The sequence below is a fragment of the Ischnura elegans genome, chromosome 7 (assembly GCF_921293095.1).
Source record: "Ischnura elegans chromosome 7, ioIscEleg1.1, whole genome shotgun sequence".
In the NCBI taxonomy this organism is placed as follows: Eukaryota; Metazoa; Arthropoda; class Insecta; order Odonata; family Coenagrionidae; genus Ischnura; species Ischnura elegans.
The window spans coordinates 112,147,850-112,167,269 of NC_060252.1; the positions used below are offsets into that span (position 1 = coordinate 112,147,850).

Below are 19,420 nucleotides of genomic sequence, written 5' to 3' on the forward strand. Positions count from 1 at the left end.
TATGATGTCATGAACTCCTGTGTACCGTGTTTCAATTCTACAGCAGTTCGAAAGCACATACAAATCAGTGGTTACAAAGCAGATAGATTACAGTTTCAAATGGCTTACATAGCAGAAATTTTTCCCTGAGTGGTTAGGTTAAGGTAGAGGTCACTCCTAACTAAGTCACGGGAGTGTGAATTTCAAACTTTCAGTGTTGGGGGCCCTGTTGCTTTCCCATTGGTTGCTCCGTTAGTATGTCTTCAATAGTTCACGAGTTTTACTTTCAGGAATTTGAGGAGTTCATAGCTGAATGCATGTGCTTGTTGAAAACTTTGTCAATTTCTCACAGCTTTATTCGGTAAAGCCTTCACTAGTTTCAACACTCCTGTGTCATTACCTCTCTCGGTGATTCAAAGCGAAGGTTGGCTGGTTAGGCGAGGGTAAAGCTAACCCCCAACTAAAGCCACAGACATGCAAATCATGCACATTCAGGGTATGCCAAAAAGTGGATTGAAATTCGGTCTTATCCATGGGATAAAAGTTGATTAAAATTATAATAAAAATGCCATTGTGGAATTCAAATTGATGTAAATTTTGCTTCAACAAACTTATTCTAATAGAAATTTGCACTGATCTGCTAACTACTGTTTGAGTTATTAGCATAAAGTAATTGAAGTATTTGCACTATGGTCGCCTAACATGGCTTGGAAAAACATTAGTTTAAAAATAAAAGCTTTTATTTGTTCATATTCCATGAATGGTTATTTTCAATTTTTACCTCAGACCATGTCTATTATAAGGGCAAAATTTTTTCTTGGAAATAACATTCTGCCAGTGATTGTACTTGAAGGTTGGTTTGGATAGGTTAGGGCAGAGCTCAACCCTTTCTAAGCCATTGGGCCAATTCTTAGTGGCAATGATGCATCTCAGGTCTGATTGTCATAGACAAGTGACTTTTTAGATATTCATTTCATTGTTTTTGAACATTGTTCGTTAAATTGTTGAAATAAAAACTTACATTATAGAGCCGCCTCAAAAATTTCCATTTTTTTCAAAATTTCTATAACTATTGGTGGGTGGCCACCTAGTTCCCAATTGTGGAAATGATACTGAGTATGAAAACAAGTTGTCTCAATAAATTGTTTTGAAAAAGTAGAAAATTGCTGTCCATTCGGCACTGCATAAGTTTTAATGTATTTATGGAAGGCATATAGCTAAGTTCATATTTACATTGTGAAATGGTTAGTGCATACTCTAATGGATTTTGTTATATTTGCAGGCTGTTGTTCTACCTCCCTTGGCAAAGTGGCCCTACGAAAATGGGTTCACTTTCACAACGTGGTTTCGGCTGGACCCAATCAATTCAGTGAACATTGAGAGGGAAAAACCGTATCTTTACTGGTAAATTCACGTTTTGGAGTCTGTTTCAATTTTGTGATGATTTTTTAAAAATTATTCTCCTGGCAATATATTTTGCTTTTCTCTAGTTTCAAGACGAGTAAAGGCGTGGGTTATTCAGCCCATTTTGTTGGTAATTGCCTTGTGTTGACGTCGATGAAGATCAAAGGTAAAGGTTTCCAGCATTGTGTGAAATATGAATTCCAACCGCGAAAGGTGAGTGAATGCCTTTTAAGTAAAATTTTTAAAAATCTCGAGCTCAAGTATTGGCTATTGAGATGTTTATGAGTGCAATGTTGATACACTTGTGAATAATTATCTTTTCCCTTGGCAGTGGTACATGATAGCCATCGTATATATCTACAACAGGTGGACAAAAAGTGAGATTAAATGTTTTGTCAATGGGCAGTTAGCTTCAAGTACAGAAATGGCGTGGTTTGTTTCAACCAATGAGGTAGGCGGTGCTTAGTATTACACAGTGCATTGTATTTAAGTACAATGCACCAACAGTGCATTGTACTTAAGAATACTACACAAAACTATGGCACATGTACAGAATGCTGATACTTTTTTATAATCATTTTGCAGCCATTTGACAAGTGTTATATTGGTGCTACCCCAGAAGTGGATGAAGAGAGAGTGTTTTGTGGTCAAATGTCTGCCATTTACCTGTTTAGTGAAGCTCTGACAACACATCAAATTTGTGCAATGCATAGGTTAGGACCTGGGTACAAAGTAAGTGTCCTGTTCCACCCAAATCATCGTATGGTGTACGTTTCTTGGTACAACAATAATTGATAATAATAATAGCCTCCGTAATAATAATTGATGGCCTATATATGTTTGTAATACTTTATGTTTCTCCCAATATGTAGCCGTGAAATATTCCTTACATCATATTGACTAGTCATTCATTTACTCATTCTGAAAATATTTGCCTCTGATGAGAAAGTGTAAATGGTCAAATTAATGATAAATGTTATGAAACTTGAATTTATTCTCATGTGACTGTATATGAAATCTTTTTAATCATTTTTGAGGATTATATTAAAAGTGTACATTTTTGATTGAATGTATACCATGTCAAAAATTCTACACCATTTTAAAATATATTTAGTGAATTAATTTAAAAATAACCTAATAGAATATTTGTGGGACATTCACAGTATAATTCATAATTTAAGAAAATCAGTGTTCAAATCATATTGTGGCCTTAGGATGATTATTAGCTAAATTCATAATTATGATCAAATTTTATTGATTGCTCTATCTCTAATTCATGATATTAATATGCATTTTAAATATGTATACCAATATTTGAAGTTTATTGAACCAATTAAGTTTTGTTTGACCTTTTCTTGCCTTTACAATTTTCCTTGGTTCTTAATACATGGAGGATGAATAGTTTTTCTTTGAAACATTGTGGCTTTATCACTCTATTCTAATATTTTTAATATGATTAAATAATAATATCTATGTGTACCTCTATTTTCGCCACTATGTGTACCCCTGTGCTATGAGCAGATGGCGGATATATTATGGTGATATTATATTTTGTTTTTTGTTCACAGTATAAAACTAGCTAACGTAACAGGGTCTTCTGAAATGGCCAAAACTGTAATAGGATTTGCCTGAATAAACCAGGATACAAAGGGGGCTATGAGGAGGGGCTGACCTAGCAAACCCTTCATCTTTAGGGATGATATAGAGATGTACTCATGGGAATAGCATTTTAAACATTGGCAATACTATCACATCATATGCCTGGAGGAAAACAGTCTCCTGAAGTGGGAATTAAACCACCAACCAATGTATTTTTGAGCCAATATACAGACCACCCTGCTGTCTATGTTCTGTAATATCCATTGCTATTTGACATGGGTTCATTATGCTATTTGTTACCTAGATAAAAGCATGAAGCACATGGTTCAATGTGCATTCCAGGAGAATTTTTCCCCATCATAATCAATGTGGATTTCATAAAATAAAAAATACTTTGTTCTATTCCACACTTTATTTTAAATAGTACAACCAACAAAGTATTTTAATTAGTATAATAATAAGTAGAACAATTTATTTTTATTTTATGATGAAGGAATTCCACAAAGTAATGCCGGAGACCGTGTCTCATACCAATGTGGATTTCATCACCATTCATATATTAGGGTTTGAAATACTCCAAATCTTTATATAATTTCAAATCTGATAATGAACATAAAATTCACTGCAGTAATTGTTTGTGCATCGCTAAAGAGAGGGGAGGGATCTAGTCGTTGGACGTTGGACCTTGTATCTTCTCCTCCAGGTCTCCTATCCCTTGGTCATACTTCTGTTGAGTGGTACTTTTCCCCCCATTCAATGTAATTGTGTGTGAATTTATGTCTTCTAAAAACGTAAAGCTTTCACACTGTCTTCAATGAAATCTCTATGATCCAACCCTGCCTACAATACGTTTACGAATAGCCCTGTGTCAGATGAAAAGAAAAAAATCTTTCACTAAAACAACTTCTACCCCTTTTATTTGGTTTGCTAGGATCTTATTGTATTGTTTGTGCCAGGTTGGATATTTTATCCGTGAGAATTAACCTTATCCTTGTTTTCTTTATTTCCCGCTGCAGAGTCAATTTCGATTCGATAATGAGTGCAACTTAAATCTCCCTGACAACCACAAAAGGGTGAGTGAACCTCAACAACAGCCTGAGCAATGCATGACGGAGCAAAAGTTGGCGCCTGTAAGCTTTATTTTGCTTTTTTTCTTATGTTACTCTGTTCCACATTTATACTTTTATTTCATTACTTTTTGGCTAATTTTTCATCTCTTTTTCTGTACAAGAGGTATATGTGTGCATTCCAGATTTAGTAAGTGGAAGAATATTTTTGTACTTTTTTGCATTTAGACTGAGTGTATTTTGCTAACTTTTATTTTAGCATCCTAACTTGCTCCATTTTTAAGCAGAAGTTTGTGTGATTTTTGGCATCTATTGTAGTAAATATGCTGTTGAGTAGAAATAATTTATAAGATCTTAATTGTAGAACACATTTTTGTCTTGCTGCTCAAATTTTAATGTGTATTTTTTTAGAATCTTGTTTTTATTGCATTTTTTTACCTCTCATTGATTTTTGTGTAGGTTTTCCATGTATCTTAAACAAACTGTGCACTTATCACCAGCTATTTTGAATTTACTATCAGTAGTTACTTGGTAGTATTTTGTATTGTACTGAGTTAGCCCAATCTTAGTGATGTTGTTGACTATATGTATAAGTGAACAAGAGCATGCAATAATTTGTTTTGATTGATTTGACCTATATAGTAACTGTAAAAGTTTCACTGGAAAATGGAAATTTTAAAGATAGTAAATTTATGAGGAAAGAGAATATCAATACTAAAATTTGCTTATGCCTAAAGATATTTGCGTAGTAAAAATAATTAACTATGAGCAGGACTCTTAGATAGTTCCAATTTACAACCAGAAGTGAATAAATGTGCCCTGTGAAATATTAACATATTGAATTTTTCATTTTTGAGTGATTTATTTAGTATTTCATCTTTGTTTTCAAATTGTTAAGGTTTTCACGACTTGTTTATTTGCTTTATACTAGTGATTAATTGAGCATATTTTTTAAAGCAGACCATGTCTCATTAACTTATTATGTGAATTTTATATGCATAAGCAGAGAAAGGTGACAAATATGATTAATATAATGATAAGTTTGTAATTTATATATTTCTGCATAGCTAGTCAGAAATTTCACGCCTTTCAAAGTGGTCATTGAATTACATTTATTAATCAGGAGAAAGTGATAGTGATCCCTAAATATTACAATTTAGGTTTTTTTAGCATAAAAATATGTAACAAATGTGTCGTTTTTTATGTTTAGAAAGAACATACATCTATTAATACATTCAGTTTAGTGTATTAGTATCCCTGTTGGTTATTTCAAAATAAGTCTGTGAAAGTAATGATGATTGCTTAAATTTTTCCTCTAGCCTCTTGAATCAATAGTGTATGAGATCAGATGTACCTACTTTGCATGCTTAGCAATTGTAGAATGTGGTGAATGAAACCTAAAATCAGCCATTTTTTGAGTGCCCTCATGCTAAACTGAATTCTTTTCCGATTGCAGGTGTTGTATGATGGGAAATTGTCGAGCACTATTGTTTTTATGTACAATCCTGTGGCCACGGATGGGCAATTGTGCCTCCAGTCTGCTCCCAAGGGAAATGTGTCTTATTTTGTCCACACACCTCATGCTCTAATGTTGCAGGTACTGTATTTATTTTGGAAGCACTCTTCCATTGAAACCCATGCTGTAGTGAATGAGGACATTAAATTTCTATTTTGATCTTTCAAACTTAATCTACTTGGATCTAAATTAACTTTTTCACTGTCCGTTGTGATTTTATTTTCCATTTTAATATTGATAATTCATAGTCATTGTGAGTAATATCCATTTTCTCCCTCTTTCCTTCATTCTTTTACATTGTCTAATGGTCCCAAAATAGGTGTCCGCTGCCTCCTCCTGCTCTTCTACTCTCTGCAGGCCTTTTCATCTACACTCTGCCTCTTCCTTCCATAACGTCCAATTTGTTACCATTCCTTTTTCTTACTCTTCCTTGCTTTCCACTGTCTATTCCTCACCAACTTTTCCTTCCTGCCATGCAGCGTAACCAAGTACATATTTCACTTTCTTTCACTGCATATCCACAGGCATCTCTGTTCCCAAAATGAATGACATGTTTGGTAAACATTTCTTCATTTCTGGCTCTATCATTTCATTTTCTTTGCCATTCTTTTCCACAGCCCTAAATATTTCTCTATCCCTCTTTTCAAGCATCAAAATAATTGTTTGCTGGTAACACTATGAAATTATATCTTGGCTAGCCCAATATTCATGGATTAACATGTACATATATTCTTTCATTTTTCAGGACGTGAAGGCTGTGATGACTCATTCGATACACAGCACTTTGAATTCAATTGGAGGCATTCAAGTTCTCTTCCCACTCTTCTCGCAGCTGGATTTGCCGTATGAAGCTGCAGCAGGTGCCACTGATTCCAAGCGAGACCCCTCCCTCTGGTGAGATTTTCATGCGGTTTTTTTTGTTCGCTACATATTTCAGTTTTTAACACGTTGCGTACCGGGGTATTTAAATTCCTAGGAACGTCGATTGTGGGAAATATGTGCCTATTAGGGCGTAATGCCTATGGTTTAAACATGGTTAAAAAGCTAATGTTTAGAATATAACTTTATCCAATCAAACGTTATGATGCATCAATTCATTATGAATAATGAACTACAACTGAAAACGTACCAACGAATACGTATTGTACGCTTAAAAATTGTTTAGGTTGACACGTCTAAATGACGAGAATCTTCGTCATCCGTGTGGAACGTTCGGGAAAAAAATGACAAGAATTCTTGCCATCCGTACGCAACGTGTTAATGAATAAAGTCACCCCTCGACTGCCCATGTTTGATGGATTTGCATACAGGGATGGATGATTTAAAGAAAAAACATGGATGACCGAACAACACTGTAATGACAGTCATGATATAGGTAATTTTTTAGGATGAAAATAGTTCATGTGTTGCGACAGAGACAGTGAATACATAAATGCGGCATTTGTTGTGTGCTAACTTTCTCTTCTTTTGAAGGAATTGAACTTTGCAAATTTTATTCTCACAGATAAAATATGTACTCATCAATCTGTCATAGGAGGAGAAATGACCTCAGAAAATCCATAAATTGAATAATCAAGGGTTGACTTTATTTTCAATCACAATTTTCAGTTTACTTTTTTATATGCATTTATTTTAGTGAACTCCTGGTTATCCGGTCCAATGGTGGGCGGAGATGACATGAACAATCCAGACTTTCACTTTAATTTCTTGTAATTTTCACAATTTACGCAAATCAAACAATCTATCGTTATTTATGCTCATTGTCTTTTATTTTAGATAGCTTTCCAGAATCACTGAGAGCTTTCTTTTTTCAACTGCAGTCTTTTTAGTGGCTATAACGTGATTATTGTACTCACATTCCTAATGCTCCATGCAATACCTGGTTTCCGAAAACCACGCACCATTGGCTGTGAGATCACGCATCCAGAAAAGTGGTGTGCACAAATGCTTCAAAACCGCTGCGCGACATCGGAAACTACACTGTCAGGCACCACCCCACATAGTAGCATCTCTCACAAGTTGCGTAGGATGTGGATCCGTGATCACTGTACCACGATGCTTGAGAAACAAGAAGTCGGAACTCCCATGAAGTCAAAGCCCTGGTTATAGAAAACCAAAGCTATGGCAAATTTTCTATCCGGGCAAGTGCCTGGCTATGATTCATTCTATCTCTACTTCCAGTTTCCCAGCTGCGTTCACTTCTACTATTCCCTTCCCATCCATTTTGACCTAGACCAGTCACAGTTTAAACATGTCCAAGAGCGACAAAATCTCCGGCTCCCTTGTGCCAAATTCAACCACATGCGAGGCCATGGAAATAATTGTGCATTCATCATATGAAATATGCAATTTAAGATCGTAGATAACAGTTCTCTTAATTTACGAATGGTTAACCATTGAAGAATATTCTAAAATAAATCATGTTTTTTTTTCCCACCGCCGCTGATCATCATCTGCAATGTTAGAGCAGATGTCGTAGTAAACTTGAAATAATCATTGCCAGCTAGTAAATAAAATAAATTCATTTTACAACGGGGATTCTAATGGAAGTAGTAATCCTGGTGTAGCTTTGCATTGAAATTCAAATATCCTAGTAGTTCTGCATCTGATTTTATTTTTTTATAAAGATCACGGAACCATCGTACTGCTAACAAAGTAGATTCTACAGCGAGAACCCTGATATTTCAACTTATTCGGTCTGAATGGATTGCATTTTTGCTATGCCCACGAAAGCAAATATCATGCTAAATTGTAATTACACTGAGAACATAATGTTGAATAATCTTAAATATGTACTTATTGGATTGAAATTAGCGGTTCATTAATCACATTAGACGTACGAAAGAGTACACACACAAGTTCAGTTTACTATCAAATACAAAAAATGTTCCATTTACTTACATTTACACGGTCACAGATATGAGATATGACAAGGACTTCTTTGTAAATATCTTCGTGCATTTTAGAGCCACTTTTTCCAGGAATTTGGTATACTGAAACTTAATCCGGCGTTGATGGTTGTGTTACGTTGGCACTTCCAATACTTTTTTGCCAGTCGTCACCACGAAAGACGGATTATTTTCCTCTTCCATAGTGTACTTCAATGTAAATTTGCTTGTCAAACAAGATTATTCAGCACAGATAAATTCACAAAGTCACAAAATACTGAAATTACAAATGTAAACAAATTTTCAGTAGCTAAACTAGCGAGACGTTGGGTCACATGGTATACAAGATGGAACAAAGATAAACCGCATCCGGATAATCAGGAGTCTGGTGCATTATTTTAGTTCCCATCCTCATAAGCAGTGATCATGACAGTTGCCTTCCCTTTGCATATTCCTTTTGTCCTCTCATTTGCAGTTCCAAGCTCTTATGTTTCATCTGTGAGCTAGTTGAAAGTTCACAAACAGTCCAGCAGCATATGATACAGAACAGAGGATTCCTAGTCATTAGCCACGTTCTGCAGAGGGCATCACGGGAGCATCTTACGACCGAGGTGTTGACGTCATTCCTGGGGCTCACCAAATACCTCGTCACCTGCCTCAGCAGCAACAGCGATCTGCTTCTCAAGCAGGTGAATATTAGGAAGAGCTCCCTAATCCCCTTTCATTAGATTCTTTCCAAACCTGTAATTGTTCCTACGTCATATCTTTAAAGTTATCCTATTATGTGTTGAAAGCAAGTAAAATTATAGAAACAATTGTGATTATACCAGCAGTTCTATACTAGTTTGTAATTCGTTAGATATCTGTTGCCCTCATGGTCTTCTAAAATATTGTAACCATTGCATGTTCATATTTTTCTTTGAAATTCATAATTTGGAAGTAGGTATATAACTAGTAGGGTATAACTATATACATAGTATTTAAGGTATTGTTATATTTTTAATTTTATTTAGAAGGTAAATTTGCCCATTTTTGCCAAAAAAATTTGCTCCACGGGCATAATAGTAGTCAAATAGTGATGTACCTTTATGTGTAAAATAATTACGTATCAGGATTCACTTTGATATGGGTGAATTGTCTTTATCTCCCATGTAGTCTTGTGGAAGTGGTAAATTCCTTTTCCTGTATGTTACCTTGTATTCACCATGTAAATCACTTGATTCTGACTGTGTAGTTCAATCATATATACATAATTAGTTTATGATAACTTACTGATATGTATTGAGAAAGTTTAGTTAGTTATGATTTTGAAATGACAATTCCTGATTAGCACAGCAGTTGTAAATTCATATGTACTTTTCAGAGTCTTAGGTGGTAACATGTAGTGTGTACGATTTGTGATTAGGCCAGAACCCACAGTTGATTGTGTAGTGCTTACGGAAACTGGCAGTCTCCCATGCACAAATTGGTGCAATGAATGATATTTATTATAGGGTGGCACATGCACATCCGAAATGTGCCGCTGAGCCGCTGCTTAGGGATACAAGGGGTGCCTATAGGAGTGGTGGCGAGACAGCCTCACCCTCTCGTTCCTGAGAAGCTTAGTTAAGTCAGTGACGGGGTTTTCTTACTCATGTTTTTATTTCATTATTTTTATGCGTACTACTCTCACATTTCTTGCTTTAAGAGGCATTACGTGCGCTATAAAATCATATTCCTGCTTTCCAACTCCTGGGGAGGGGGGGTTATGAAATGGAGGGGTCGTTTGAAGGGGTTCACTCGCGGCCATTTCTCCCAATCTTCATCCCACCCACGAGCATTATGGCCTTGGGAGCATTGGTATCCCCTCTCCTTTCTCCACTGTGTATCACAGAGCAGTGTGCAGAACTACGATGGCAAATTTAAGCACACCATCCAACCAACGGATAGGAACGCAATTAGTTTCAATTCTGCGAAGAGCAGGGAAACAAAGGCCCCCTAGTGCGCAACCCCCTACGTACAGGGAAACTGCCAGTGGACGTTTTGTGCAGTCCCTCCCTCCTGCGTGCGCGTCTCCTCCACTCTGAGGGCGTATTGGTGGCGCCGCCACGCGGGAGTGAGTGGCACTGCACCCCGACTGGCACACAGTTGTTCTGCTTCTCGTTCCTCACGTGGCAGCTGCTGGACCACGTCCTCTTCAACCCGGCGCTCTGGATCTACACGCCCGTGCCCGTGCAAGCCCGACTCTACTCTTACCTCGCCGCCGAGTTCCTCTCCGACACGCAGATCTACTCCAACGTGCGCCGCATCTCCACCGTCCTCCAGACCATGCACACCCTCAAGTATTACTACTGGGTGGTCAACCCAAGGCACAAGAGCGGCATCACGCCCAAAGGAATTGGTAAGATCAGCCTCTCGCCTCTCGGAAATAATCATGTTGAAGTTAATAGCAATTATTTTAACAAAATGTTAATTTAAATTAACAACATTAAGTGTTTAAGTTTATAAATAAGCAAAGGGTTGTCAAGGGTAAGAAAAAGGTGGTTGACAAGTTACCTGTGCAGTTGAATAAATAAGTTAAAAGAGACAACAGCATCCTGTATAATTAAGAAAGAATAATTGAGTTACATTTAATCACTCACTCAGTGATTCAACCTGAAGGTTGGTTTGGATAGGTGAGGGCAAAGCTCACTCCAAACCAAGCCACAGGCATGTGAAACCACACTTTCGGATTGGGAGGGGCTAGTTCATTTCCCTGGGCCATCTCGCACTACAATGATTTTGATTTGGGGTGTACCAAGGCTTCACCTGGGACAATTAAATCCAGTAAATCCCTAAGAAGGCTTCTGCAAGTTGATGGATATGAAGATAACGTCCTCTGGGCTTAACTCCTTATTGGTCCTTTGGGATGGTAATTTTTTTGAGGCATCGCTGTCAGCTCGTGTATTCATTGTTGGTTTCAATGGTATGCACAAATCATAAATAATCTTTGAGAACACATAAAGCTAATAATTAAATAACGTATAATAGACCAAGATTAGATCATTGAGGATACCACTATCTTATAAAACTGCTAGAAAAGGCATTAGAAATTCCTTGAGCCATCTTTAGGTGCTAAGATATCCTGTATAACTTTCAAAAACCTACATTAAAAGCTAACTCAAAAATTAATGAAACCACATTGTGGGTTTTTTCCCTGTTATATTTCCCTTAAAAGTGTCTTTCCTCTAATTTTATTAAATGATTTAAATGTTTGTATGTTTTCTTTCCTGCCTTATGTCTGAGAGAATATTTTCACTTTACCACATTGACAATATCTTTACTTGTGCAGTTCTTTTATGTGACTGCAGAATTTTATTTTTAAATCAGAAAGAAATTTTTTAAACCCTCTGATCTGAAGATGAAGTTAGTCATAATTTTGGTGACATTGTATTCCAGGCATTTGATTTTTTAGGCATTCTAATCATACCTCTTGCTCTTAGCAATCATTATTTTTTTGATTTTTAATTTTACTCAGCTTGTGAATTATTTCTTTTCGAGCCAGTAATCATTTTAATGCTGAGGAAATATTTTCATGTGCTGGCAGTTTTTGGTGATGTTGACCAACCCTGCACATATTGATGAAATTTCATGATGAACAAATAAAATTTCAAATAGCATATTTTGTATTCTCTGACCAGAAGGTCAGAGAAATCTCAAATGCTTTTGTATTCAATTTATTATTGAATCATTTTCCTTTTCTCTCGTTCATTTTCTTATTAATCTTTTTCTCTCTTCAGATGGACCTAGGCCTCCTCAGAAGGACATATTGTCCATAAGAGCTTACATTCTTCTGTTCTTGAAGCAGTTGATCATGATTGGCAATGGGGTCAAAGATGATGAACTGCAGAGCATACTCAACTACTTGACTACTATGCATGAAGTAGGTACCTCTTTGTATTCATTTACGTTTTGAAAATATTTATAATACAAGCTCATTGTTTAACCCCATCACTCCTTAACATTTAAGTTTTTCACAGTAAATCCAATACATAAAATTCAGACCTATTTGTGTTTGTTGAAGCAGTTAAACAGAGTAAATAATGACATGAAATTTGTCAAAGATTAAATTAGATGTATAAAATTTTTGGTATATATTATGAATCATAGCAATCTTGTCAACATAGTTGTGGCTCCATTGAGAAATTTTTGGGGCTGCCCATACTGTCTATACAAAGCATATTAAATAAGACTCAATTCCAATTATCTAAACCTGCATGTTACTTTGGGGTAAAATTTATTATATTTTAGCCGAATCAGATTTATTGGCCGGCCTCGGTGGTGGCGGGGTAACGTTCTCGCCTGCCAAACAAGAGGTCGCGGGTTCGAGTCCCGCCTGGGTAGGTTTCCATGGTCCAGGGCACGGTCGTTTGTGTACGTTTACTTGTTACATTTGTTGAACACCCCAGTGTAAAATGGCCAATAAGAGCTGTATCCGGTGGTTTGAGAATAAAGTAAAAATAAAATAAATTGATGTGGTACTTTTAATCTTCAGTTTTTGTAAAAGCTAATATTTTAAACTTAAAATTATGTATTTTTTCAGGAAAACATAAACCAAACTTAAACCTCACCATGTTTGTAAAAGCAGCGTCCTAATTCAAAATACCGTTGAATCTCTGCTCAAAACTCGTCATATTCCCTGAACTCATGTTTTGAAATCAGAGAAAATTCCATAATTATTGATTCTGTACTATCTGTGAGTGCTGAAATCTCAAACTCAAAAAATCATGCCCATGTGAATGAGGCGTACTCCTTAGTTAACAATTAAAATCATATCTCATTCATTCACGCTCGTCATCATCAAAGAGATATTTATGGTTGATATTTAAGTAGAATATAATTCTGGAAGCTAACAGTCTACAATACTTATTGGTTTATTGATAACCCATCCATGCACTCATGTGAAAATTTTGAGTGAATGATGTAGTGAAATGAGTGGAAAAGCCAATTATTTTAATTTGGTGATGCATATTTATTTTTCTCATCGAATTTTGTATGTACCATCTTGCAAGATTGTGGGGAAGGCTCAGTTCAGTTTGAATTGTAGAATTCTTTCTCAAACTTATACTTGCCTTGTTTTGGCACAGACTAATAACCTTTAGAAGCACTCTTTTACGACTGAGAAAAAAGTTGAAATTATTTTCTCTCCAATTTTTTGAGAAGTAATGCAAGTGCATGCATTTCTCTCCACACTGAGTTTATATGGGCAATCTGGGGCATAATGTGCATAAAACTTTGGTGCAATGAAGTCCAAATTTAGGATTTGAAATGAATAATAAGTACCATTCAGTTTTTGTAAAAAAAATGTGGCCAATTGCTTAATGTTATAGACCATTCGTCAGAATCTCAATTGAGTTTTACGTCTCATGAGATACCTTGTTGAAATTGATAATCTATATCATCATAAAGATAAAACAGTTGTTTTATTTCCGTAGATTTTATGTCTTAACTGACCTAGGTTTCGGCAATATACGCTGCCCTTGATAATGACTTGTGTATATTCTCGAAACATAGGTTGGTTATGAAATAAAATCTGTTAAAATAAAATAACTATTTTATCTTTATCATGATATAGAATCATAAATGTCAACATAAAATGTTTCTTTCAGCTGGAAGTAACACCAATGAAGATTCATGGATTAAGTATTAATATGTATGTAATTGTATTGTGTTTCTCCAGGATGAAAATCTCCATGACGTACTGCAGATGCTGATTTCATTGATGTCTGAACATCCCTCATCTATGGTCCCAGCATTTGATGTGAAGCAGGGAGTGAGGACAATCTTCAAACTGCTGGCTGCAGAGAGCCAGCTCATAAGACTGCAAGCCTTGAAGCTGCTAGGATTCTTCTTGAGCCGCAGCACCCATAAGTCAGTACCTTGTCCATTCACTATCTCATTTTATAACTTTTTAACTGAGGAAATACGTAGCAACTAAATTTTATAGTCATAGTTTTGTTGTTGACCATCCTTGTAAGAGATGTAAATACCTCTTGAATTTAAAATATTGCATTTTCCTCATAGAATGGCACCTTGTTATTGGCATCCATTAATGTTATCAGTATTTTATGGGGTTTTGCTTGATCTCTCTCAGTGCTGATTTATGTGTTGCCTTGAGTGTGACCAAGATATTCTGAGTTTAATCCTTGTGTAGGCTGTTTTGGAGTGATGGAGATTCAATGGAGAGGTTTTTAGGATATGCCTAGCATCTGTGCATCTTTGTAGACAACAGTTTTGCCAACATTGCAACTGGCTCCATGGAAACCGTGGACTGTTCAAACAGTTCAAAATGATAAATGCTGAACATATCCCTTAAACCTCTCCCCTGAAATATATGCTGACTTACTTTAGAAAATGAAGATTTCTATGAAAAAATACAAATTTATCATTCTAGATATTGGAGAGTGATTTTTCTTGGTTTTTATTGATTAAAATTAGTTGATTTTTATGAATGTTCGGCACAATGAATGTGATTAAGTTGCAGTGAGGTAAATTTTGATAGGTTCAAGACTGAAAAATAGGAGGTGTCATAGAAAACAATATATGTATTGGTAAATTTTTGCTTTAATCTTTGGATTTATTAGTAAACTCCAGACATAAAATGGAATATGTAGTATGTATTTTGTCAATTGAGTTTATCTTGAAATTATGGCGAATAAGCTTCTTAAAACAAGACTTTTCATTTGTATGGCCCTCTCAATTTTTCAACGCTTTTAATTTGGATATGGAGTGTTGCAAAACTGAGGTTCCACTGTAATTAGCATTGATTTTTCAGAATACATTAAATTATTTTACAATTTTGAGGGCTAGTTGCAACATTGGGTTAGATATGATCGTGCGAAAGATCCACAGAGAAAAAATCATTCGCCTTGACCGGGGTGACTCCCGTAAAAGTTATCACCGCGACTAGTCCCGGTATACTTTAAACTTTAAAAGTTAGATATGATATTTGTAAATTATGTTTGTTTTATTCATAACATTCTCCAATCTGAAGGAGCAATATGTGTGTAATGTTATGTCAATGATCTTGGTGGTGTTCAAAAATAGTCACTTACTTTTCATGCAGAAGAAAATATGATGTGATGAGCCCTCATAATCTCTACACACTCCTGGCTGAACGACTTCTCCTCAACGAAGAAACTCTATCCTTGCCAACTTACAATGTTCTTTATGAGGTAAGATTTTTCAAGAATTGGCTTACAAGCCTTCAACCAGTAGATTGCAGCAATGTACATTTTCATAATCTGCTGTTATGGAGTGCAAGAATGCATATATTATAACTTGGCTAAGTTACGACTTGGCTTCGTATATTCACAGCTACTACTATAAACTTGTGATATTAACAACATAGTAACTACATGACTTAACACTTTCCCGGTGAACAACATGTAAAAACTCTTCTCGGGATACGGCGCAGGTAAGATTATATGATCATATAATCTTACCTGCGTGGTATCCCGAGAAGAGTTTTTACATAGTAACTACATGTTTTAAGTTGCCAGTAAACCCATGGTTACTTTTTATAACCTTTTCAAAACTCTTCAATGAGGTTTATGCTCAAAAACCTGCTGTATGAGCCTCAGTTTTTATGCGCAATTCATTTTCAGTGAGAACAGATAATGCATGCATTCTATCAGTATAAGTGTGGGGGGTGCAATCGTACAGTTTTTGTAAAAATTCTTAAAGGATCCATCTTTGTTGTTGGGGATCAAATGATTTCTGGTGTAAGAGCTTAGGCCATCGCTGGCCTAAGTATCATCCTATTATTCATGGATTCTTTTTTTGTTTGTGCTTATGGGGATGATTTCCCATGAAAATAATGACCATAGTTTTAGTAAAATTGGGCATTGCAATATTTCCTCCGAGTTTTATTTTGACACAACGCGTTTTGTTGTTACAAACAGCATTATCAAGTGTGTGTTTGTGAAAATGAAACTCGTAGTGTCAAAATAAAGCGCAGTGGAAATATTGCAATGTCCAATTTTACAAATATTAAGAACTTCCACCACATCATGCATCACACCATACAAGAAATAGCTCTAGTGTTCCTTCTGTACCATTACAGATCATGACTGAACACATCAGCCAGCAAATACTGTATACTCGACATCCAGAACCTGAGTCACACTTCAGATTGGAAAATCCAAGTAAGGCCATAATGATGTATTCACTTAATATTGTCTAATTTGATAGAAATTATTTATTTTTTTGCATAATAAACCTGCATTAATATATGGTTACTCTATCATTTTCAGTGATTTTGAAGGTGGTAGCCACTTTGGTGCGTCAGTCTAAACAAACAGAACAATTGTTGGATGTCAAGAAATTATTCCTCTCGGATATGACATTGCTGTGTAACAATAATCGAGAGAATCGCCGGACGGTCCTTCAAATGTCTGTGTGGCAGGTGAGTGCAAGACAAAATGTCATGAAAATGGGAGCGCTTGATAATAATAATAATTGAAATAATAAAGATAGGTCAGATGAATTTGAAAATTTTCTTGAAATAATACTGTGCAAACTTTCTGCTTGATTTTGAAATCCATTGCTTCATATTCAATTTTATGACAAGTTTTGCTGCATTGTGACATGACTAGGAACATTTATTGATGAATTTTATTTTTTCTCCTCAAACCTTTTTCGTAAAATTTTCTAATGACTTTTCTTTCCCAGGAATGGCTGATAGCAATGGCTTACATCCATCCCAAGAACACTGAGGAGCAAAAAATATCAGATATGGTGTACTCCTTGTTCCGAATGTTGCTTCACCATGCCATCAAGCATGAATATGGAGGCTGGAGAGTATGGGTGGACACGTTGGCCATCGTCCACTCGAAGGTATAATGACTCATTCTCTCCATTTCCATATGTATTACGTTCATTTAATTTTACGGTAGATTCCTTTTAAACCTTCCTTCCTTCAAGTATTTACTCCCATAGACCATTCATTTCATTGAATGTGAGATTCACTACCTAATCCATTAGATATCTGTATAAGCTAGAGTGATTGTTTTCACTCTCTTATTCTTTGTATGTAATTTTAAAATCCAAACAGATAAGGTAATTCTGCTCTTTATCATGCACATTTTTATGAAGGAATCAGTAGCCTGAAAATTTATAAATATATCATCTGAAGTACGTGCATACATTACTGTTAATACATCCCAAAAACATTATGGTGAATATCAAGAAGTAACGTAAAATATAGCTTTCTTTGATGCGTACATTTTATCGCTAAAAAATTCTAAGTAATTGTGTAAATAAACCGTAATTTATACCAAGTTTTGTTGAAATCAAGTTACTATTAATGGATATGCCTGGAAAGCATTATTTGAATATGATTTTAGTAGGATGAAAAATCAATCATTATTTTTGATATAGGTCTAGATGTGGATATAACTTTTTAGAATGAATCTGGAAGCTTAAAATCTGAGTCTAGTATACCAATTAGCTGTAGGTTACGGTAACTATGGGCAATTTAGCATTTATCATTTGCAAGTGAGATTAGCTGGTGCTATCTTTTCCTGTCATCTGATATATATACTCCATAGGCCTTACCATCTTGGAAAACTCTTCATACTTTATGATTTTCGTAATATACTCTATCTTAGGTCTTCTTATTTACCAAGTCCCACCTTCTGATTTTCTATCAGAATCATATTTTTTCAGAATGTGTTCAAAGGATGGACTTTTTCATTTCATCTGGTAATATTTCTACTGTTGTGAGTTAAACGGATTTTGAGCCTACGTAAAATACCATCCCTTAAATTTTCGTTGAAACATTCTTTGTGAGATTCTATGTTCTCCAAATGCATTTGCTGACTTATTGGGAAAATGGCGTTGAAAGCCATGCTGCTCTTTTCTTCAGGTTAGCAGCCCTTCTAAGCCAGCAAACGGAATTGGAGAACCTATAAAATCACAACAGTCATGTATATGTTATACCATGGAAATCTATGAAAGAATTCTTTTGCTTATTTTTTGAATAACCTTTTTGAGAACATTCCCGTAAGAGTGTGACTGGAGCTGGATTATTTTTGTGTTATGTTGTTATAAGATGAAAAAGTTTTTTTTTTAATACTTAAATAATTTGACTATATATTTTTAAACTAAAATGTATTTAACCTGTGTAAGTGAAGAGTTTGTTAAATATAAAGTTAAAAAATTGCGGTTTCCCCATTTTCACAGCATTGGATTGAGTCATCCTGTGAAATTTGGTTTTCGTTGAAGAGTCTTACGGTGTCTCACTGTGTATCATTGTTGTTGTTTTAATTGCTTTCTTTTCTAATTAATTTTTTCATGAGGTTATTTACATTTGTAAGTTAGGCTTATAGAAGTGCAGGAGTGAGTTGAAAAGTGATGATTGCCGGTGCATGTAGTTACTGGGTTTCATTTCTGGAACTCTTTTGCTGAGGAGCTCCGAAACTGATTCAAACCTATTCCCACTATTAACTTTCATGCTATCAAAGTCCATTAGGAGGTAGGCAGACCACATTCATTTTATACTTCCATGCAATTTTCTTTTCTTCCCTTATAAAATGAGTAGGTTGACATTGTGTATTCCTTAAGGGCATTGTTTTCCAGTGACCTGATTCAAAAATTAAAAATAATTTGAAGCCCAACGTGTGCATGCTTAAATACATGCAAAGAAATCATAAATGAGGATCCTTTTTTATTGCTTGCAAATAAATGTGATGTGTGTAAGTTGGCAGTTTATATTTTGAAAACTTAAATTTCAGGAATGTGAGTTAGACATGTAGATAAATGTACTCTAGTCTAAAGTAATTATTCCTTGTATACATATGTGTGAGTTGGAAATAGAGTGTACATTATTTTGTTAGTAGGCTTACTATAGTGACGTAATCCCTTTGAAAATTGCTGCCTGCAGTGGTAGCGTAATGAGACAGTTTGCACAGCATGTGGGCAACTGAACATCGGAAGGTCCCTGCCCC

The 19,420-nt window shown here is 35.5% G+C and overlaps 1 protein-coding gene across 6 annotated transcripts in view; it reads left to right on the top strand.

Moving 5' to 3' along the window:
- LOC124162702 (neurobeachin) overlaps window positions 1–19,420 on the top strand; it is a 1,312,932-nt gene that overhangs the window by 854,675 nt on the left and 438,837 nt on the right. For 2 of the 6 annotated variants that reach the window (XM_046539305.1, XM_046539311.1), the window contains exons 6-20: window positions 1,262–1,383; window positions 1,470–1,596; window positions 1,715–1,834; window positions 1,969–2,115; window positions 3,999–4,112; window positions 5,506–5,646; window positions 6,311–6,459; window positions 8,929–9,142; window positions 10,581–10,833; window positions 12,212–12,354; window positions 14,152–14,342; window positions 15,538–15,646; window positions 16,537–16,618; window positions 16,727–16,878; window positions 17,145–17,309. In XM_046539305.1, the coding sequence (XP_046395261.1) occupies window positions 1,262–1,383; window positions 1,470–1,596; window positions 1,715–1,834; window positions 1,969–2,115; window positions 3,999–4,112; window positions 5,506–5,646; window positions 6,311–6,459; window positions 8,929–9,142; window positions 10,581–10,833; window positions 12,212–12,354; window positions 14,152–14,342; window positions 15,538–15,646; window positions 16,537–16,618; window positions 16,727–16,878; window positions 17,145–17,309 (2,229 nt within the window). The remainder of the gene's footprint in view (window positions 1–1,261; window positions 1,384–1,469; window positions 1,597–1,714; window positions 1,835–1,968; window positions 2,116–3,998; window positions 4,113–5,505; window positions 5,647–6,310; window positions 6,460–8,928; window positions 9,143–10,580; window positions 10,834–12,211; window positions 12,355–14,151; window positions 14,343–15,537; window positions 15,647–16,536; window positions 16,619–16,726; window positions 16,879–17,144; window positions 17,310–19,420) is intronic. The other 4 variants (XM_046539306.1, XM_046539308.1, XM_046539309.1 and 1 more) reach the window with 4 other exon arrangements.